Raw genomic sequence first — 23904 nt, 5'->3', positions numbered from 1 at the left:
AACTATCTTGATTGAATGACTCTTATCACTCAATTATTTTTTGAATAAGTGCCGACATAATAACCCGACTAAGCTTGGGGGCTCACCATATCATTATTCACTCATCTTTTAATCGAGTTATAACTCATTTTATTTTCTAAGCTTAGCCTGGATCATATGATCGGCGGACAAAGCTTGGGGGCTGTGATCCGTCACCTTATAACTCAGTCTTTATTATGCATTATGAGTTATAACTCGGTGTTAACTATCATTCATTCTTTTGTTTGTAACTGACACCTTCATTACCGACTTGATGACCATCATTTCTATCTTAATGACCAAACGGTTATAACATCAATTTTATGCCTATAAAAAGAACCTTCTATATCTAATCTCAATAATACATTCTATATTCATAGAATTATTATAAACACAACATAACACATGATAACTTTCATTTCATGTCTTACATTCTATATTCATAGAATTATTATATACCTCTTAAACACTTACTGACTTGAGCGTCGGAGTGTCTTTTGAATCTGGGTAATTACCAGCTTTTCGTGATGGTTTGATTAACTTTGAATTCAAGATCTCCTTGATGATGTCATCGCGTTTGGTGTTGAATTTGGTGTACGTCTCATATCGTGAGACTGGTTTGAAATTCATCTTGCTGTCCCGTGGCTTGTCGTCGTCTTTGTAGTGAGGCTTTTCTATTTTCCGAGCTTGTCGGAGTTCTTCGATGTCAATCTGTCCTTTAGCTTTTTCACGGAATTCGACCATAGTTTTTGGTTTGGCCACAGCAATAGTTTCTTGGAACTTTCCTGGTCTTAATCCACTTTTTATGGCGTGTAGTTCTACCTCAGGGTGGAGATTGGGTATGCCTATGGCTATCTTTGTGAAGTGCGTCATGTAGTCCTTGAGGCTTTCGTGCTGACCCTGTTTGACCGTGTTCAGGTAATCGGAGTCGTGGAGGTAGATGGCGGATCCAGCAAAGTGCTCCTCAAAAGGTTTTGATATGTCTCGGAATCGAGAAATGGAACCTGCAGGCAAAGAGCAAAACCAATCAAGTGCAGGACCGTCTAAATAAGATGGAAAACAATGACACAAAACTTTATCAGATGCACCGTTTACTATCATTATGGAGGTGAACTTTTTGATGTATTTCTTTGGATCATCTAACCCATCATATGGAGTTAGAGTGGTCGGCAGGGTAAACCTTCGGGGCAGCACGAAGTTCATCACCTCCGCCGTGAATGGTCCAGGGGAACTTTCCTGATCGTCATCTTCGATATTTTTCTGAGTATTCTCATTATGTTCGGGCCGCTCCTCTTCCTGCCGAGCAGTGTCTGAGACGTGTGTTGGCCCTGACTGCTGCTCGGCCTCTTCTGTCCGTTCTTGTCGGTCATTATTTTCAGTTCGAGCGTTATTCAAGTTGGCGATTTGATTTGCCATTCTTTGGTTCTCCTCAGCCACAACTTGCCGCAACTCGGTCACCATCCGGAGCAATTCGGATGGCGAAGGTGGAGGTTGTTCAGCCATGACTTCAAGACGGGAACCTCGAGGCCGATAATATATAGAGAAAGAGGGTTATATTCTCGGTCTCACGGTGGGCGCCAATTGTTCTTGTATGGATACCTGGAGGGAGAGCTCAGTCTCTAGGAGTCGACGCCGAGCTATTGCTTTCGGGGCCGACCTTCAAGCCTTATGATAACCCGAGCTTTTCTCCAAGAGGATGTTTCTAGCAGTTACAGTATGACGAGGGATATTATTCGTGCAATAATAATAAATTGCCTGTTTAATTTTTTACATTAAACAAATAGTAACATAAAATTTAATAGCATAAAGTGAATAGTGTAACAGTTATATACATATCATTATTCACTCATCTTTTAATCGAGTTATAACTCATTTTATTTTCTAAGCTTAGCCTGGATCATATGATCGGCGGACAAAGCTTGGGGGCTGTGATCCGTCACCTTATAACTCAGTCTTTATTATGCATTATGAGTTATAACTCAGTGTTAACTATCATTCATTCTTTTGTTTGTAACTGATACTTTCATTACCGACTTAATGACCATCATTTCTATCTTAATGACCAAACGGTTATAACATCAATTTTATGCCTATAAAAAGAACCTTCTATATCTAATCTCAATAATACATTCTATATTCATAGAATTATTATAAACACAACATAACACATGATAACTTTCATTTCATGTCTTACATTCTATATTCATAGAATTATTATATACCTCTTAAACACTTACTGACTTGAGCGTCGGAGTGTCTTTTGCAGGTACTCACCCCCTTGTTCTCTCCTTGCCGACGTATAACTCATCCTGACGAGAAGCTTGAAGACATTCATCGACGGACGAGCTATACACCGGCCAAACTCAGCAAGAACAATTCATATATGTCATATTATTTTATTTTTTGTTATTTAAAAAGATTGGTTTAATGATATTTTTGGAATAAATATGTTTAAAAGGATAAAAAAAAGATGTTTATCAGAATAAAAAAGAAGTTTATTAACTTTTTCTCATGTAGAAATAAGTTTTTCTAATATATTTTCTATTTTACAGATAGTATTCGATATCCGGTAAATGTGCAGATCGAATTCAAACATAAAGAATATAGATATTAGATTCGATCATAAAAAATGCAAATATTTAATGCAAATCAAATCGACCATACCAAATTTGATAAGCAAACTTTTTTAATAGAAAATAACATAATAATTAAATTGATACAAGGTTTTAAAAGATAAAGATATTGACCATGGTTCTGAAAATCGGACCGGACCGGCCGATTCAACCGGAATAACCGGGAGCCAGTTACCTAGCCAGTCCGGATAACGTCGAAAACCGACTGGCAAAGAACCAGTAAAAAAATCGGTCGAACCGACAGTTAACCAACGAACCAGAAGAACCGTCTGATTTTTTGGCGGTTTAGTGGTTTGCAATTTCAGATGCCAAATGACGTCGTTTTGGTTTTTTTTTTTTTTTAAAAAAAAGAGAAAGGCGTACGCGAAAGTTGTAACCTAACCCACTATGCCACTAACCCTAATCTGAGTAATCTCCCCTTTCTTCCCCTTTCCAAGTGCATTCAGCGCCAGCGGCCATTCACCCACCAAGGCCACTATTGCCACCAAGCTCCAGCTTCCAGAAACCATCGAGCCACCCACAGCCATCCACAGCAGCTGCGACCACCACCGCGTTCTGCTTCTCGCTGAGCCCGCCTCCTCGTCGCCGAACGTCGCCGAGCCCGCCTCCTCATTCGCCACCCACAACCATCCACAACAGTCGCGACCACCATCGGCCGAGCCCGCCTCCTCGTCGCCGAGCTCGCCGAGCCCGCCTCCTCATTCGCCGGTAAGACTCTGTTCTTGTCTTCTTGATTTTGAACTTGCTTTCTTTTGAATTCTGATTATGATTTATGAGTTCTATGCTTCTTGATTTTGATTTTCTGAGGTTCTGATCTTGATTTCTGAGCTCGCCTGTTCTATGCTGCCTTCTTGATTTTGGATTTTGATTTTCTGAAGTTCTGATCTTGATTTATGAGCTCGCCTGTTCTATGCTGCCTTCTTGATTTATGTTTTTGATTTTCTGAGGTTATTTTGATTGCTGTTTCATTATTTTCATGATTGATGTTTTTTATTTTGAATATGTTTTGCTGCTTCTGAATATGTTTGCTTTTTCATTATTTTCATGATTGATGTTTTTGATTTTGAATATGTTTTGCTGCTTCTGTTTGCTGCTTCATGAATCATGATGAATATTTTTTGCTGCTTCTGAATATGATTGCTGTTTCATTATTTTCATGATTGATGTTTTTTATTTTGAATATGTTTTGCTGCTTCTGTTTGCTGCTTCATGATGAACATTTTTTGCTGCTTCTGAATATGCTTGCTGTTTCATTATTTTCATGGTTTTCTGAAGTTGTTTTCTGGTCTTTGATTTTTTGATTGTTATAGATGGAACAATCACAAAGTAACCCACAACCACAAGATAATGCTGTTCAAGATTCTCAAACTGGTTCATCCAGAGGTAAATCTGATCCAGCTTGGCAGTATTTTACAGTGAAGTATGACAAAAATAACAAGGCTCAATATACATGTATTTTCTGCTTGAATACTTACACCCACAAGATAATGCTGTTCAAGATTCTCAATATGCCTGTATTTTCTGCTTGGTTTTCTATTTTATTTTATTAGATGGAGGAGATGTGGAACTTGATGTGGATTTGCCTAATGTTGCTGATTCTTCAAATACAGCTTCTTTTGGTGGTACTTCTGATGATGGTGGCTTTGGATTACCTGTTTATGATGGAGATGTTAGAACACTTAATGATAATTATGATTTTTGATGAGTTGCACCTTTGATTAGTTGAAAACTTGCTAGTAATTGTTTCTTTTGAATGTAAAACATTATGGGTTTGTCATTATGTACGTTTTTTTTTTGTTTAGTTATAAACTTTGATGTTTGAAGTTGTTTGTGAACCTCTAATATTAAGTAATGGATAATTTATTATGTGAAATATTAAATTTTATTAAGTTAGAAATTATTGAATTTATATACTTAAGATTATTTTAAGTTTTTTAATAATTTTATTTAATATTTAATTAAACCGACGATTGAACTCCGGTCGAACCAATAAACTATTGAACCAGTAACCTCACCGGTTTATTGACCGGTCCGGTTCTCGCAACCTTGATATTGACTTACAATATACTATTTTCAAAGATTTTTAAAAACAGTGAGGGATATTTTGTATTTTGGATATAAATAAGATAGATAATAAAATTTAGTGTGATTGAATGATTAGCTCATTAATCTTCCTTTCTACATGTAATACTCTATTGGCCAGTGATAAATCCTTAAGGATATGTAAGGGGTTTTAATTGTATATATAACAATCTGTTAATTTTTAAAATAAGTAAATATTGAAAAAAATTATTTTGAAAACAAAGAAATTATATGGAAATCAACCATTTTTTTCTTATTGAAAAATTATATAAAAAGAATACTTAGAAAGGTGGCTTAGCTTCATGATTTATTATATTTTTCATCATAAAATAAAGAATAATGATATATCATTCAAAGAAATGTGCTAACTATCTCAACAAAATATATGGCATTTAACATTCTTTTTCTGTTTCTCATCCACCTCCTTTGTCAACATCGATACCATCATCACCTATTGAGGCTGAACCCATAAGCATCCTTCCTCCTTTTTTTAACCGGTTGTGAAAGTCTTTTCTCCTAATCCTGACCTTTATCCTGCCCCCAGTTTCATATAATCCTTTGTAAGCATGATAATATCAACCTTGCATGCATAGTCATAAACTTGAGGTTCAATTGACTGAACAGCTTTTCACTCTATCAAGGCAGCACTACCATTTCTCCATCTCTCAACAGTGTAATACCAAAAGCCTTTTCACTCTATCAAAGCAGCACTACCTTTCTTCCCAAATAGAGAAGACTTCCCTAATCCATCACGAGCAAATTCCTAAAAAATACATTGAACAATACTTTTTTAACCTTTTATATGAGCATACTTGATTTGGTTGTTGCAATAATATGTATTGAACACATGAAAAAATAGTCCCTTCTACCTTAGAAACACCTTTGAGATGTTAGACCAGATGATCTAATCATTAATTTTCTTTGAAGCGCTGTACAATTAACACTTTACTTAACAAACATCTATCTATGAAACTAAATTGTTGACAAAATTCATCATACAGAAAATTGTCTAGCTTTTCTTTTGGCTAAAACAGAATTCTTTTAAGTTTCATCCACAAGTTCTTTGTTGATTCTGGTGTAGTAATATAAGTTATGTTGGTCCAAAGAAATCCTTCAATACATCTTCCAAACCTAGCATTCTTGTATATGGTGAATGCTTCTTCCATTATTTTGGCCTGGGAGAGCAACTCTGCTCTCTTTCTTCCAGATGGATGAGTGAAGAGATAGTCCCAAACTGCCCACTCACCCTTGACTTTTCCCAGCTTCTCATACACTGTGGGCGCCACCCGTGGATCATATCCGGCGGAAGCAATTAAGAGCATGCCAATGTAATCCGCTTCCATTTCCATCCTGAAAACAGGATTTAGTTATAAAAATTTTAAAAAGGAAAAGTTTCCACTTCAACAAAATATCTACCAAGAGAAACAAGTACAAGCAGCATGTAGATGATTATTTAAGCATAATCCAAAATTTAAAACAACATTGACATGCTGATAGATGGCACACAATAATGTCTCAAGGGAACTACAATTGAGGATGAATGAGGAAAGACATGTCAAAATTTGATTACTGTATCACAACAAACACCAGAGTTTTAAATGAATTATTAAATCCAATCTCACTCACAAATTTTATTCAGAAAAGATATCAACTATCATTCCCTCAATTGAAATTATGGTAAAGCATATGGTAAATGAAATGGAGTTCTTATTTGCTTGGAACTATCAAAATCTTCCATGAACTAATATGTTATGTGGAATAAAGCACTAAAGCAATCCACAACAGCATTCTACACTATTTTGAGAGCCATGACAAACATGATGTTAAGTAAAATGCAACAAGTATAATCAAAGAACCACAGAGGAAATTGACTTATTAGAAAGACATGAACGAAGTTATACAGTCCATAGAGTGGTAGCCTCAAGAAAAGAGAAGACATTATGGTGATGATTTCCGGGGTGACAAATCGATAAAGAATAAACTGCAGGATAGCAAACCACAATCTCTTCGTCATATATTCAGCGGTGTGTCGGGCCAAAGCATGACCAACCTAATTAAGAAGAAAAAACAGACAAATAAGCATAGATATCTTTCAGACGAATTAATAAACCAAGAACCTCCTACAAATCTTAAACTGAGAAAACAATTAGTTAAACAAAGCACAATTATACCTCATGTCCAATTATAGTGGCAATCTCAGCATCACTTTTAAAATGCTCTAACAATCAGGTGTACACAACAATCTTACCACCAGGTAGCCAAAAGGCATTGACATCCGACTCATTGACAACAAGAACCTCCCAATTCAATCCATCGAGATGTGAGGCAGCTGGCCCTTTCTTTCTAATTTGCTGAACCCAACTGTCATCAAGGATTTCATCTTCCTTGTGCCAACCACTCTCTGCCTTACAATAAGCATTAGCATTAGTCAATAATTTCAAAGTCTCCTCAGTATCCCCTTCAAACCCTGTGACATATGCTGATGCATAACCAACATCACTCCAAACTTGTTCCTTGCTCAACCCTCTCTGCAAGGTATCAATGATTTCCATTGATAGCATCCTTATCCTCACACTCTGAGGGTGTATGGGAGGCAAGATCTTTCGCTTGAAACTCGCCTTCATGTTCTCGAATTCAGCCTCACCAAGTTGCCTCTCCATGTCATTAGATAACAAAATGCAGCGGGTTCTCTTGGTATATGGAACTGTTTCTAAATTCCAAAAATGCATAGTAATCAATATCCCTGACCCGACCAACACTAAAAAGAATACAAGTCTAGGATTCCGCATATTTCGGTAGCGAACAATGATCAGTTGGCGAATCACTAGAAACACGATCGACGAACGTTAACCATGCCGTAACACCAGAAGCAGCATAATGCGCCATTGTCGTAACCGAAATGCGTCAAGTAATGATCTTTGGCATCTGAATCAGTTGAAGACTAATGGTGTTGGTAATATTGGAACGAAACAACACGGATTGTGTAATTTGCGAGGGTAATTAGATCTGCACCATTTGCACTACCGGGTTTTGAGTTTAGAATTTTTTGAAGAAAATGAAGGGTTTATAGGGTTTAGGGTTGTGGTGGACATTTTGTTCACTTCCACAATTTTGTTGGTTGCATTTGAGGATTGACAAATAAATGGAAGAGTAGCGCCACTAGAGAAGAGAGTAACGAAGGTGTGATATCCATAGCCATGTTTGATAATAATAGTAATACAATCTATTTAATTATTTGATTATTTATAAATAAAAAAATTTGAAGAGACAACATTCTGGATTACTGCTAATAAGGAGAATGATTACCGAAATATTAATGAGAATTTTGGAGTGAAATTACTTTAGTCAAAGATTTATGTATTGGGGCTTGCTACACATACAAGTCTTTTTGACTTACAAGTTTTACAAGTTGCTACACATTAGAATCTTTTAATGCGTTATTTAATTTCCAAAGCGCTACACTCACCGTGAATTATGAACGACTCCTCTTCCTCTTCCTCTTCCTCTTCCTCTTCCTCTTCTTCTTCACTCACCGTGAATTATGAACAACTCATCTTCATCTTCCTTTTCCTCTTCCTCTTCCTCTTCTTCTTTTTCTTCTTCTTCTTCACTCACCGTGGATTATGAACAACTCATCTTCCTCTTCCTCTTCCTCTTCCTCTTCTTCTCCTTCTTCTTCTTCTTCCTCCTCTTCTATGTATTTCTTCGTTATTCTCTTTGCCTTTTCATTAGTTGTTTTATTTGCGTTTATTACTGGTATTCTTGCTTCGTTTTTTTTCGATTTTCATGGTTTCTGAAATCAAGCTTTGAAATCGTTTTGAAGATAATAAAACTTCAGAAATGCACCCAAACGATTACAGAAATACACCCAAATGATTATAGAAAATACACCCAAACGATATTTCTTCGTTATTCTCTTTGCCTTTTCATTAGTTGTTTTACTTGCATTTATTACTGGTATTCTTGCTTCTTTTTTTTCGATTTTCATGGTTTCTGAAATCAAACTTTGAAATCGTTTTGAAAATAATAGAACTTCAGAAATACACCCAAACGATTATAGAAAATACACCCAAACGATTATAGAAAATACACCCAAACGATATTTCTTCGTTATTCTTTTTGCCTTTTCATTAGTTGTTTTACTCGTTTATTACTGGTATTCTTACTTCTTTTTTTCGATTTTCATGGTTTCTGAAATCAAGCTTTGAAATCGTTTTGAAAATAATGAAACTTCAGAAATACACCCAAACGATTACAGAAAATACACCCAAACAATTATAGAAAATACGCCCAAAGGACACTTTATGCATAATTCAGAACTCTTTCTCTTTCTCCTCCTCATATTCTGCTGCTTCTTCTTCTTCAAAAATGATTTCAGAGCTTGATATCAAAAAATAATGGAAATCAAGAATAACGAAAAAAGAAAACAAAGAGAAAAGCACGTAAATGAAGAAGGAGAAAGAGAAGGCAAAAAACGAAAGAAAAGAAGAAGAAGAAGAGGAGGAAGAGGAAGAAGAATGTGCAGCAAGAAGAAGAAGACGGTGCAGTGAAATTGTGCAGTAACGGTTGAAGAAGGAGAAAGAGAAAGTAAGAAACAAAAGAAAAAAAGAAGAAGAGGAAGAGGAAGAAGAACGTGCGTTCAAGCGCGTTAATATAATAACTTGTAAAGACTTGTATAAAAAAAATGCTTGTATATGGAGAATTTCTCTTATGTATTTATGTACCAATGATTTTTGGTTTTATTTTGAAACTCTAGGAGTAATAAATGGTCACTTATGCTTTATTGCTTTATGCGGACAACATTCTTTTGACCTTGACGGTGTAAATGCAATGTAAATATGTTACGAGTCTACATGGAAATTGAAAAGTCACAATCACATATTAGTAGTAAAAGTTTTGACTAGTGGTCTTATATCCCATGACATAAATATGAAGTCAAGATTTGTTTAATTTATTTTTATGTAAAATTAATAATTAAAAATTATTAGATAAATATATATTAAATTATTTAATAATTTTTAATTAATAAATTTACATGAACATAATTAAAATAATAACTGAATTTATATTGTAAATAAATATTATTAGAAAAATAATTTTTTTTTGAGAAAATAATAAATTTGATCTTTTCTCTTTTGTTATAATAAAAAATTTAATACGCAAATTTTTAAAATGATTATAATAAATATATATTAAAAATCAATTATTAAGTCAATTATTTATGTTTAATAAAATATAAAATATATATTGACCTGTTAATTTGTCGTCTAAGATTTAATATTATATATATCATATGGTAGATAACATTTTTCATAAGAAATTAGTCAATTTATGGGAAAAAGAAAATAATTTAATTAGGTATCCTTTAGAAGTTGTACAATTTTCAATTTTTTATTATAATAATTTAAAAAATAAGTAAAACAAATACCACTACTAGAAAATTAGTTATTACAGACGGATATTTCCGACGGATTTTATCCCACTGAAATACAGACGGAATTTCAGAGGGATTTTTTTGTCGGAAAATAAAAAAAATAGATTAGCATAAATTACAGACGGAAAAGAGAATCCGTCTATAATTCCGTCGAAAAAATTAATTTTTTTTTTTCGTGAAATGATTACAGACGGATTTCCCGTCTGTAATTAAGTAGACAAGATGCGCGTTTTATTTAATTATTACAGACGGATTTTCCGTCTGTAATTTAAATTTTCCGTCGAAAAATATTCAATTAAACCTAAATGAAACACGAGCTTCTTTCATATCGAACATGAGCTTCTTCTTCTTCTCTCTGTAGCACGAGCTACTTCATTCTTCTCTCCATGGCTGCTTCTTCCGCCGCTGCAGCTGCCGCCGTTGCGTCGCACAATATCTCTCTATCATCCTTTGCGTCGCACGAGATCCCTCCGCCGCCGCCGCTCTCGTCGCATCTACTCCCATCGTCGCAGATCTCTCTTTGCCGCCGCTCTCATCGCATCTGCTCCCTCTGGCTCCTCTTCCATCTAATCTCAACTCGCTCTCTTAGTTCTTCTCGTAACCATCTCAAATTTCAGGTATATATATCCTGATTTTGTGATTCTGTTCTTCGTGATAAATCTTAGGGCTTAATTTTTCTGTGCCATTTTTAGATTTATCATACTCTACTTTTGTGCTTTGTTTGAATCTGCAGGTTTACTCTGATTTTGATGAATTATTTTCTGCAATCGAAGCTTTTTTGACCTAAAATTCATGGTAGGCCATTGCTTTCTATAGTTTTTAATATTTCTTTTGTCATTGTGCTCTTGAAACTTGTTTATTGTGTATTGCCTTGTTGTTTTATTTGAACTTGGTGACCTGAGGTTTTCTTAATTATAACTTGGAAGGTCCCTGAAGAATATAGTACTAAATTTGATGGATCTTCTATTTTGAAGGTATAAAATTCTAATTCTTCCTCATATTAATCATCTAAATGTTAGTAGTTATTAACACATAAGTTTTCTTGTTGAACTGGTGGCAGAGATGTAGTTCCAAGCGTTGAAGGTAACTTAGCTTCTTTTTTTTGAATTAATTTTATTTTCCTGTATAATGGTGTTTGGTTTTTCCTTGCAGGAGACTGACATTGGGAGGCACGTGAATCAGTTGCGGAAGCATTCCTCCAATGGCGTTCGCAGATTGGTGAAGCTACTTGTGAGGTTGTTGATTAAACACTACTTTTCTTTTTATTTTCAAAATTGAATTAATCTTATCATAACTTATCAGCACTTATGGTAAAATCCTTGAGGAAGCAGGTGTTGGAGCACTTCTTTCAAATTTTGGAAATACTGAAACATCAGCTTCTTTACTCGTAAATGTCATTATAACATTTTCTATGCTCACTTGCATTGCTCTTTCCAAAAACTTATGGATATTTCAGGCAGGGGGTAAGTTTAGCTACAATTTTAAAATTTATTATGTAGTTTAAATTTGCTTTAGCCTTTTCTTGTTGTTCAAGAGATTTTCCCAACAAGTGTGAAAAGAATATGCATCTCAATTTGTGCACTCACATTTTGGATCAGCAGATTGATGGTCACATCTTCATTCCCATTCTTGCTGCATCAAATTGGACTCAATGGTATCAAAGTTCCTAAGACAAAGGGCATGCCATTAGAAGTCATCATCGAGTTCTTCGCCATTGGTGCTAAGCCTGGAGCTGATCCTGCCACCATGGCAAGCTAAAAAGCTCGACGATCATCGTCTTATTTGGTAACCATCTCAGAACAAAGATAGAGACATTGGAAGACACAACACAACTATTTAGAGAAAAAGATAAACAAAATGTCTCTATCTTTGCTTAACCCAAAATGGGACAACAAAAGAGTTTATAAAGATAAATTTTCTATTTGTGTCTGAGATCATTGGCAAACAGAACATTCATAATATTATCATTATTGTAATCACAAGGAATTGAAGCAGCAGTAGATTGATATAGTTTTGAGTCTTTAGTTGATTTTTATTCCAATTCCTATTGGGAGTTGAAGATTTCATTGGTGAAATGGAAATATTGGAACCTTTTGCTGGTATATTATGTGTCTTTTTTCTCCTGTACTTTTAAAAATAGAAATTACAATACAAATGCTTAAACAACTTTAAGTGTTATGGATTGATAATATTCTAATCAAATTCATGCACTTAAAACATTTGTAAGTAATAGGTGATTGAGTTAAACTACTTTATTACTCTTATTATAGTATACGATTAAATATCTATTAAAAAATCTAATATTAAACATACATACAAATAATATAAGTAACACAATTTTTAAGTTTTGTTTGGTTGGAGAGAAGTAAAAAAGTAATAGAGAGAGAAGAGAAGTTGCAAATTCTTATGTGTAATTCATCAAAAAGCTATTTTGTGCTAACTGCATTTTTTTAACTTTTTCCCCCTTGCAGTGTGGAGTCTGGTGACATTGATCTATCTGAGTTTCAAGAAGAGAACCAGGGTGATGATGGTGATAGAAATGATAATGATAGAGATGACGGGACTGATAATTATTGGATAATACAGGATGAACTTATGTGGGCAGCAACATGGTTATACATGGCTACGAGGAAGCCTGCGTATTTGAAGTACATACAAGAAGAATCGATAAGTGCTAGCGTAACAGAATTTAATTGGGATCTTAAATATGCAGGAGCCCAAATCCTTCTTACCAAGGTTAACTAGTTCTTTATTTATTTATGAAAAAGTGTTTTAATTAATTGGTGTGTATCTTATTAATAATTGGAGTTATGTAACAGAAAAATAATCTAAGGTGGTTGTTGATGATGTTGAAATTTAGTAGTCCTATATATATTTTTCAGCTTTTGATTATACTTTTTCCAAAAACAACACCACCACCCTTTCCCTTCCATGCTTTCACATGACTTGAACAAAACAAAGTTTGAATCCTTTCATGGTGGAGAAGCATTAGCAACCCTCACCTTCTTCTCTAACCCATTGGGGAACCTGAATCAATCAATTTTAGTTTCTCTTTCTTTAATGGGTAGAATCTTCCTTGTTTCAGTTGAAGATTTGTCCTTGTTTCAGTTGAAGATGGGTATTTGCAACCAGGATGCAGTCAAGCAATTGCAATCCATGATGGAAAATGGTGTGTTCTTCACAACCTTCAAAATAAATAAATAAATCCCTCCTTTTTTTTACTCTTATTTTAATAAATCCCTCCTTTTTTTTCCCCTAAAATATTTTACTTCATATTTTACTCTGATTGCAGTATTTATTTTTTTAATTCTGTTTTTAATCCTTGAATAGGTTCTTATGCTGATTTGGTTTATATCTCATGCTCCTTTGTTGTAACATTAAACACATGGGATCTCATGGTTTATATTTTAGTGAACCAGTATTTTCATTTTTAGATCATCTCTAAGTTAGTATTTTGCTTCTGTTTTAATTTTTTTGGCAGTCATATGTTGCTCTCAAGATCCAAAAAAGTATTTGCAAATGTGCATTTGACCTGATTTTAATCTCTCTTGGACACAAGAAAAATGTGACTGTTGCACAAGTTAAGCAATACTGTGAGATGGAGAGTCATGAAGAGAAGCTGCACAGACAGATGAGGGAGGACAAGATTAGAGAAGCAAAGGATGAAATGAAAAGGAAAGCTAATGAGATTGATAAAAACAAGGTATGACTGGATGTGATTTTCTTTTTAATTTTTGTTTATTTTAAATTCTAATAGTGTGCATCATTTAATCAAAAGGCAATTCATGTAATATACAGATTATAAAGAACAAAGGTGATAATTATAAAGGAGGTTTTGGCCCATTACAGTCAATGGGCTCGGGAATATTTGAGAATAGCTTTAATGATACAAGCATCTCCAGCAGTGGAACTGGTTCCAGATTGAGTTCTGATGTTGAGTCCTTTTCTACCAAGTCTAAAGGTCAGCTTTCATAGTTTTCATGAATGCTTCTAGAATGCTTCAAAATATATTTAGGAGGCAATACTTGGACTGAACTTTTGGAGTTAAATTGGGGATGAATTCCACTTAGACCAAGAGTGCGCTCAGTGAATTGACTAATGTTGGCTGTAATGAGCTATGGTTCTGTTACACCTGTACAAATATTTAATTATGCGCTGCCACACTATAGAAGTAGTATGTGATTGATAATTGTCTCTCAGGTTTCTCTCTCTCTCTCTCTCTCTCTCTCTCTCTCAAAAACTATTTATTGCTATTTGGCAGTGTCCATGATCTTTAAAAAGTAACTGCAGTGGTAACAACTTCTTTTTGGTTCTTTTTTCTAATAATTGTCTTATTTGTTGTCTGAGTGTAGATCGGATATAGTAAGGTAGACATCCTCTGTTCAGAAAGTGGGAAGCAGCGAATAATTTTGATGGACCAAAAATCTCAAGAAGCAAGTATATTGCCATCATCACTAAGAAGCTCAAGAAAGAATGAAGCTATCCATAAATTAGGATGTTGAATCTTGATGAGTCCACTAGTAGTTATTTGTCATCTAATGTATTTAGATTGTATTATTGCATGGAAATAATTGCTTCTTATTATAAAGAAAGCGTTTTGTACTCACTGGTGTGTTTTTCTATTTTTATACCATCAATAAAAATTTGTATTTATTAAATTTATATTTATTTTGTATGAAAATAAGTTTATTTTGTAATTAGAAAAATAAAAAATTCTATTTTACCTTACTGACGGATTTACAGACGGATTTTCTATCTGTAATTAGAATGTAAGATGATTTTCCAAAGTTCAAATTACAGACGGAAAATCTGTCGGAAAATCCGTCTGTAATTACAGACGAAAAATCCGTCTAAAAATTCGTCTGTAATTACAGACGGAAAATCCGTCGGAAAATCCATCTGTAATTATAGACGGAAAATCCGTCGGAAAATCCGTTTGTAATTACAGACGGAAAATCTGTCGGAAAATCCGTCTGTAATTACAGACGGAAAATCCGTCGGAAAGTTCGTCGCCTTTGGAAAATGCATAGAAAATTTACAGAGGAAAAATCCGTCGGTAACTGGTAAAAATCAGTCTGTAATTTTCCGACGGAAAAAAAATCCGTCGGTAAATAATTTCCGACGGGGCTTTTACAGAGGGACAAAATCCGTCGGTAATTTTGTCGGTAACCAAAAATCCGTCTGTAATAAAGACTAAATCCGTCTGTAAATCTGTCTGTATTAATCCATTTTCTAGTTGTGTACATCTAAAAATTATAAATAAATTTAGTATCTTTTTAAAATTAAATACACATTTAAAATACAAATTAAATAAAACTAAAATTTAAAATTTTAATTTTAATTTTAAAATTTTGTTTCGAATTTAATATATTTAATTATTAATGTATTACGATTTAAATATACATACAAAAATTAAATTAGTTAAAATTCAAAATTTATTTTCCTATGTTGTGAAATACCCACAAACTCGTGTTGGTGCTGCTGTTGCTTGATCTATAAATGGAAGCAGGCTTTCAATTCATTCATTCCTCTTCTCATTAATCCCTTTTCTTTTTTGAGTTTACTATATTTTTTACTTTTCTTTCTCTCATAGGTATTCTATTTTATTTTTCTCTTTCTTCATTTTCTTTCTTTGTCATTTTAGGCTTTATTATGTTGTTGTTCTGTTTTTTTCGCATTACTTTTAAAATGCATTCTTATAATTTTAGATATATTTATGTTATTTTTTTTGTGTCTATATATTTATGTTATTTATTATATTCTTATATATATATATAAGTTTATACTTAATTTTAGATGTATTTATGTTATTCATTATATTCTTATATATATATAAATTTTTTTACATAAATTTTAGATGTGTTAATAAAATATTTAGATGTATTCTTATAATTTTTTATGTGTATTTGAGTTTAATTTTTTGTGTTCAATATGTAATTTAAAACTACAATAACAATAATTTAGATGTGCTAATACATAATTTTAAATGTATTTGTGTTGTTTATTTAATTTTAGATGTGTTTTTGATATAAATTTTAAATGTTTTAAATAAAAACAAATTGAAGTGAGTTTAATTGATTTTAAAAACTTTACTGAATTTAAAAACTTCATTGATTTAATAATAATAATAATAATAATAATAATAATAATAATAATAATAATAATAATAATTAAAAAAAAGAAGAAAAAGGTGTTACCTGACTTCACCGATGAGGATGAGCTCAAAGATGAGAGGTGCTTCTCATTGTTAAGACTTAAGAATGTAACGTAAAAGAAAAAAAAGAAGAAATTGTGTCTCTTATATAAATAACGTAAAAGAAGGAAAGAAATAATAACTAACTATAAAGTGGATAAAAAGTTAGAAAAATTTAAGTTTTTAAAATTTAAATTAAGTTTAATTGTAAATATGTATCTAAAAAATAAAGATATATCTTTAATAAAAAAATAATTAAATAATATTAAAAATTGATCAAAAACTGAATTTTATTGTATAAGTAGTATTTTTTTAATAAGAACAAAGAGAGGGTGAGAACTAGTAATGAGAGTGGTGATAATGGTGGTTGTGATCTTTTGGAATTAGAGTTCATAGTATGATGTTTTTGTGTGCGTAATTGAAATGGAAGGTTGAGAAGGGTGTGTTTTGATTTAAATATATTGATATGGGTTATAATGATGATAATTGGAATTTCATGATTCAAACATGCTTATTAATCTCTTTCGTTTAGAAAAAAAATATAACTAAAAAGAAAAGAAAAGAAGAGAGATAGAGAGATCTTTATGGGTTGGCTTATAATTGGAATTATTTCATGTTTCCAAACATGCTTAAATGTCTTTGATTTATTAGTAAAAAATATATTTTTTTATATAAAAAAAAAGGAAAAGATTTTTAGAAAGAAAAGAGAGTAATGGGCTAGGCCGGCTTGAGGGTGAGAGAGAGAGAGAGGGGAAAGTCAAGAATATATATATATATATATATGGAATTAACCAAGTTGGATTGGTCTAGTGGTTAGCTCACTAGTCTGTTTAAGCAAGTGTCGGGAGTTCGAATCCCGCCTTGTGCATGCAGCAACCCATTGGCCAGCGGCAAACCCTTAAATGGAGCTCAGTACCGCGGCGGATTAGTTCTTGACTTGTCGGGTTGGGAGATACCGTGGGAAACCAAAATATATATATATATATATATATATATATATATATATGGAATTATAGAGTAGGTGGAGTTCACATATTTAATAATATAATAATTAATATATTTTGGTCATAGAAATTTATCATTTGATGGCATTGTTTTTGTAACATTTTCTTTTCAGGTATGGGATGGGGACCCTTACCTTCTTTCTAAGGTTCTGAGCTATTTAATTATCCTTCATGTGTATGTCATTTAAATATGTCTATCTATGTATTGTATGGAATATTATGGATGGGCTATATATACATTGGATTAAAATTATGGATGGGGAGAGTAAATATTAAATGAAAAAAATTTGGTAACAAAAAATTTTCAACGATAATTAACTAAAATTTTTTATAATTTATTTTATTTATATAATTTAATAATAGTTTTATTTTTTATTTTATTCTTCTATCAATCTATTTATCATATTTTTATTAATCCCATTTATTAATGATATTAATTATAATATCATATTTCTTAGTATTAAGCATTCTTATAATCAATATTTAATATTTTTTATGATTTGATTTTTATATTTAAAAGTACAATAAAGACCTGTGACAGACCTAGAAAATTTTAGAAGTGGGGGCAAAAATATATATACTAAAATAAATTTTATTAAATTTTATTAATTATATAAAGATATAAAAATTAAAAAGAATTAGTAAACACTTTTATTCTTAAAATACTATTCATTATTATATATAATTTATAAAAAAATAATTTTTTATTTCTAAAACTTGAACTTAAAATATTTTAATTAAATTATAGATAATTTGTTATCCAAACTAATTTTTTTATACACATTTAATAATAAAAAATTGAATCAATTATTGGCACATTAGCACCTAACGATACACTGGTATTTATAATTTGAAATTAGAATTATATATAAATACTAAAAAAAATTAAATCGGTATATGAAAAGTATGTTTATATAAAATAATAGAAACTTAGTTTATAATTTTTTTCTTTCTTTTTAAAATAATTAAATTTGTTATATATATTTTTTATTTAATTTTGATATAATGTTAAATGAAAAATTTTATGCATCTGTTTAATTATGTATTGTAATTAAAATATTTTTTATTATTATTTCTAAAAATAAAAAATTAATTTTAAATTATTAAATTAATCAATTTATTTTAAAATTTTATATGCAATCTAGGTATATATAATAGAACAAAAGTAAAAAAAAATAAGTAATAAGGATGAATAAATTGAGAATAAAATAAAATATATAAAGTCATGAAAAGAATAAAACATTATATTAATACCTAAACTATAATTATTTGAATTAAATATTTTTAATTGAAAATATCAAAAGAGAAACAATGAAATTGGAAAATACATATATAGAGTCATGGAGAGCTATATAAAAAATATGGAGAATTTGAAATTTACCTTTTGATGAAGAGAGGATGACCATTAGACAAGAAATAGAAAAAAAAGTTAAAAATATAAAAATAAGAGGAGGGTTTAATGGAATAAAAGAGTGACGACATAAGAACTAAATTTAATTAGATTAAATAATAGTCAAAATGATAGAAAAATAAAAAAGTAAATTTAAAATTTTGGCTAATTGAATTTAATTTATTTGTAATGGGATCATTTAAAATTTGAAATGGAGCCTATAACTATTTTTAAAAAAAAAAAATTAAAAACACAGTGGGGGCAAGTGCCACCTCACTGTTGTGCCTAGGTCCGTGCCTGATAAAGACTAATAATAATTATAAAAAATGGTAATGATAATTTGTATTAAATGAGTTAATTGTAATTTATTTTTTATTTTTGTTAAGTCATTTATTATCATTCAATGGAGATACAAAACCTGCAAGTTATCCTAATATAGTTTTGTTTCTATTAATTCAATTATTTTCATTCAAAATTCACAACTCTAATACCATTGCAAGCACAATTAAAAATTTAGAATAGGACAATAAATTTTACAAGAAGTCGTCTTTATCATTACAAATAGTATGACAATTGAATTCGACCTTAATACAGTACCTATGGTAGAAGGTGCTGATGAAGAATTTGAACAACAGACGGACTCACCCGACGAGATTGTTGTCAGTCAACCAATTTTTGAGAATATGAAAAATCACACTAGTTTTGATGAGGTATGGTAATAAACTGATTTTTTTGTGTGTGTTTCTATGTGTATTTATAATTATATTGTACTACTATATTCATACACATAACATGCATACGTTCATATACATAACATCCATAATTACATACAAATAACATCTAAAAATTAAATTCATGTTTATTAGATATTACATTCATACACATATCATTTTTTAGTTATTGCATAAGTAACTATAAAGTTAACACAAATATTTTTAAATTTGATCATAATTGAATTTAAAAAAATGTCAAATTCTTAATTTAATTTATTCAATTGATAAATTTACTCATAACATCCATAAATTCATACACATAACATCCATAATTTGTACTCATAATATTCATAATTTCATACCTATCATGTCTATAATTAATAAATATTTATAATTAATATTATCAAATTTTAAACTATACGTCTTATTGTATTTTCCAAATTATTCTATATGTGTACTAGTAGGTCATGATTTTAATTATTTTAATATTTTATTTAATATTCATATGTATGCTTATTTATTGATTTTAATATGATGAGTTAATAATTATTTTAAAAAAATTATTTTTAAATTTTTGTTTATATTTATATTTTATTTTTTATTTTTTAATAATCTATATGTAAAATATAAGTTGTATAGTAAAAATTGTTAAAAAATTTTAATTTAACTTTCATAATTTTTACAGAGAATTATTGTATTTAATGGATAATAATGTGATTGAGAGAAGTTAAGAATTTGATTTAAGAGAAACTGAAATTGATTTTGAAAAGAATATTAATAGTTCCAAACATGCATTAAAATGGTAAGTGATAAGAAGAATAAGTAATAAAAAAATATATATCACTTGCTTATAAAAAAAATAGAAATTTTTACATGATATTTTTATATTATAATTATTCTTTAATTACCTCACTCATACTAAATACTTAAATAGGGTCATCTCAACCATTTTACAAAATACAGGGTATGTAGTATGTACCTTTGTAATAGTGTACCATGAAATAGGGAATGTATGTGAATTTCATTTATGACACAAAGATCCCACCCCTTGGTTGTATGTATCTTCATTTTGATTTCATTCTTATTTCTTTGAGACTTTCTTATAATGGAAATAATATCAAAGAAGTTTTGAGCTTATCTAATTTTGAACTAGGTTTAAAACATATATAGTTATATTTTAAAATAATAAAATATATTTTTACCATCTAAAAAGTAATAACTTAAATTAAATTAATTTTTCTATAATAAATTATTTAATTATGCTAAGTGTCCACAAAACATCAGCTATCAATTAACTACTGTATATAAAAATTATATATTTAGTATTTTATAATAAAATTTTATTATACTATTGTGAAAAATTTTAATTAATTATTTATTTATTATAAATTTAATTATTTCATTATCATAAATTTAATTATAGTGATAGTTAATTATTTAATTAAAAAAATATATAAATAGACAGTGATGGATCCAAAATATTCTATTAGTGTGGAAAAAATATATATAATATAATAATAATTTTTATAATTATACTATGATGTTATAAAATATAATTATTCTTTAAATTATTTAACCAATAAATTAAAATAATAAAATAATAAGACTCTCTATTTCGAATTTTAAAAACCTCCTTTTATTAGAAGAGGTTGATGAATTATTTTGAGATTCAATCTCCAATGATGAGATTCTTTTGAAATATTTTTTCATTACTAATAGAATAAAATTATAAATTTTTGTTAATTAATTAATAAAAAAATTCATAATTTTACACAAATTAAAAATTACATTATAAAATTATAAATACAAAATTGATAAACATATATCATTCAAATTAATTTTCAACAACAACAACAACAACTAATAATATCCCGAATTCCTAATTCCTAATAAGTCAATACACAAAAATAATTAACAAACAAATTAATGAAACTAAATTTGCAATTACATCATCAGAACAATAATGAAGCAAATAAGTGAATAAACAATGAAGCAAGCAGATATCAGTAGTGGTGGCTTGGCCACAATCGAAGAAGCATGACAGAACCAACATCTGCAAGGATCGCCGTTGGAACTCAGCGCTGCCTCCACATGACCGTTCGGTGCTCCTCGCGTTGCGACAATGCTGTCGTGAAGCACACCTGTAGAACCACTCGCGACGCCGTCCTCGCCGCTCTGGATCCAGCCGCCTCCATCATGCACGGTGTCCTCTCCTTCCTTCTTTGCGACGGCGCCGACCTCGGCGCCACTGCCTCGATGTAGAACTGCAGTTTTGCCAGCGCCACTTGCTGTCCCCGGGCCAACGGTCGCCTTTGTAAACAAGAATGGTGGCTTTGGCAATGGGAGATTCAACCCCTCCGCTGCTGCTCCGCCGTCTTAGACGGCAACTTCCTCCTTGACCAGAGCCGTTTTCTCCAAATGCGCCAAATATAGATCCAGGTGTTCTTCGAATTTTGCATATGCAATTTCTGGTAAGTTGCTGATTCTATTTGAGAGCGTAGCAATTTTTCTAGAATTATAAGGAGTTCTTATATGTTCTTCATAAATTTCACAATCTGGACTTGTTGAATTATGAACTGAGCTTGTGAAATTGAATGTGTGCTCTGTTGTTGGTGAATATTTTGCTGAATTGCTTGTTGAATCTGAATTTGCATAGACTCATGCCTCTCATTTTTCTTGAAATTTTGCTGATATTGTTGCGATTTATTACTCTGTTGATTCTTTGTTTGTGTGTTTTGGATGCATTCCTGATGATTATGGAATTGTTGTTGCTGCATTCCTTAATTCTATATCTTCATAAACCAAATCTGAATTCTAGAATTGCAGAACTGGAAGTGCTGAATTTGCTGCTTCTGAATTTGGTGAAGTATTGTTGATTGGTTGAAAATCTGAATCTGATTTGGCTTGAATCTAGAATATTGGTTGAAAATGCAAAAGGGGATTAAAGTGTGTTTGGAGGGGTGGGGTGAAACAGCGTCGTTTTAGTGCGTGGAAACTAATATGTCTTCTTTTCAAAAGTTACAGGCTACGTGTCATCCCGTAACGGCCAAGTCAGCACCACGTTTGCCATGTCAGAGTTTTCCGTCGAGTCCAACGGAATGATTTCAACGGAAGGATAAATTTGTCCACGTTTTAGAGGGGTCAGGGACATGAATGTATTTTTCATTCTTCGGGGACGAAAATATCCGCAGAAAAAAAAGTCAATGACCTATTTATCCTTTATTTAAAATTATTTATTTTTGTAATTATTGAATTTATTTAAATAAAATATTCAGTTATGCTACACATAGAAGTCTTTTTGGCTTACAAGTCTTACAAGTTTGGCCAAACCCAACAGAAGCTACAGTCACCCACAAAAGCGTGTTAACACGTGCATCACGTTTCCAAAGCGCTCATTCACCATTATGAACGACTCTTCTTCTTCCTTAATAAAAATCACAACTATCATTTTTTCTTCGCATTTTCCTCCTCTTCCTCTTCTTCCTTCTTCTTCTCTTTTTTCTTTGTGTTTCTCCTCCTTTTTCTCCACGTGTTTCATCTTCATCGTCGTGTTTCTCCTCCTTCTTCTTTTGATTTTGCAACATTATGTATTTTTTCTTCTTTGTTTGATTTTTTTCTCCCAAAAAGAATTATGAGAATATGAAATAAGAAGATGAAGAAGAAGAAACAGCAGAAGATGAAGAGGAGGAAGAGGAAGAGTTCTGAATTATGCAGAACTTATCAGAAAATCTTCGTTTTACACCCAAAATTGCTACAAATACAGAAATGAGTTATGCTACGTGTACACTAAAATCAACCACCAAAGTCAGCCACTAGTATAAAATACATACTGGAATATTAAACCAAACATGTATTTATACACAAATATATTGGTGGATGATTTTAGTGACTGATTTTAGTGTACAAATAGCATTTTTGTACAGAAAAAAAATTTCCTCTAAAGCTGCATTTTTTTTCTTCTTCTTCTTTTCCTTATTTCTTTCTTTCTTTTAGTTAAATGAATATAAGTTCATCCTCTTCCAAGTAATTTTACAGCATTATGTGTTTCTTCTTCTTCTGTGTTTGATTTTTTTGTTTTTATTCTTGTTAAGAGAGTAAAACAAGAAGAAACTTGAGAATGTAAAAGAAAAAAGAAAAGATGAATAAGAAAAAAAAGAAGAAGAATATGGTGATGAAGATTAAAAAAAAAAAGAACCAGCAGAAGATGAGGAGGAGGAAGAAGAAGAGTTCTAAATTATGCAGAACTTATCAGAATAAAAATACACCCAAATTTTCTTAAAATACACCTAAATATCTTCGTGTTACACCCAAATTTGCTGCAAATATAGAAATGAGTTATGCTACGTGTACACTAAAATCAGCCACCAAATTCAGCCACCAGTATAAAATACATACTGGAATACAAATATACATTGAAAATAAATTAAATCACACATG

General features: G+C 31.2%; 1 protein-coding gene and 1 pseudogene across 1 annotated transcript; both read right to left on the bottom strand.

Moving 5' to 3' along the window:
• Positions 1-373: 373 nt before the first annotated feature.
• Positions 374-1521, bottom strand: LOC130934821 (uncharacterized). The gene is made up of 2 exons (XM_057864350.1): positions 497-1521; positions 374-386 (listed from the first exon to the last, which is right to left on the bottom strand). Exons 1-2 carry the CDS (start codon positions 1519-1521, stop codon positions 374-376), a joined length of 1038 nt encoding a protein of 345 aa, XP_057720333.1.
• Positions 1522-5758: 4237 nt separating this feature from the next.
• Positions 5759-7522, bottom strand: LOC130934820 (mitochondrial metalloendopeptidase OMA1-like; annotated as a pseudogene).
• Between the last annotated feature and the right edge of the window lie 16382 nt (positions 7523-23904).

Source organism: Arachis stenosperma, chromosome 6 (assembly GCF_014773155.1).
Source record: "Arachis stenosperma cultivar V10309 chromosome 6, arast.V10309.gnm1.PFL2, whole genome shotgun sequence".
NCBI classification, from domain to species: domain Eukaryota; kingdom Viridiplantae; phylum Streptophyta; class Magnoliopsida; order Fabales; family Fabaceae; genus Arachis; species Arachis stenosperma.
Note: the sequence above shows the minus strand (reverse complement) of the source record. Positions and strands in the feature narration are given on the sequence as shown.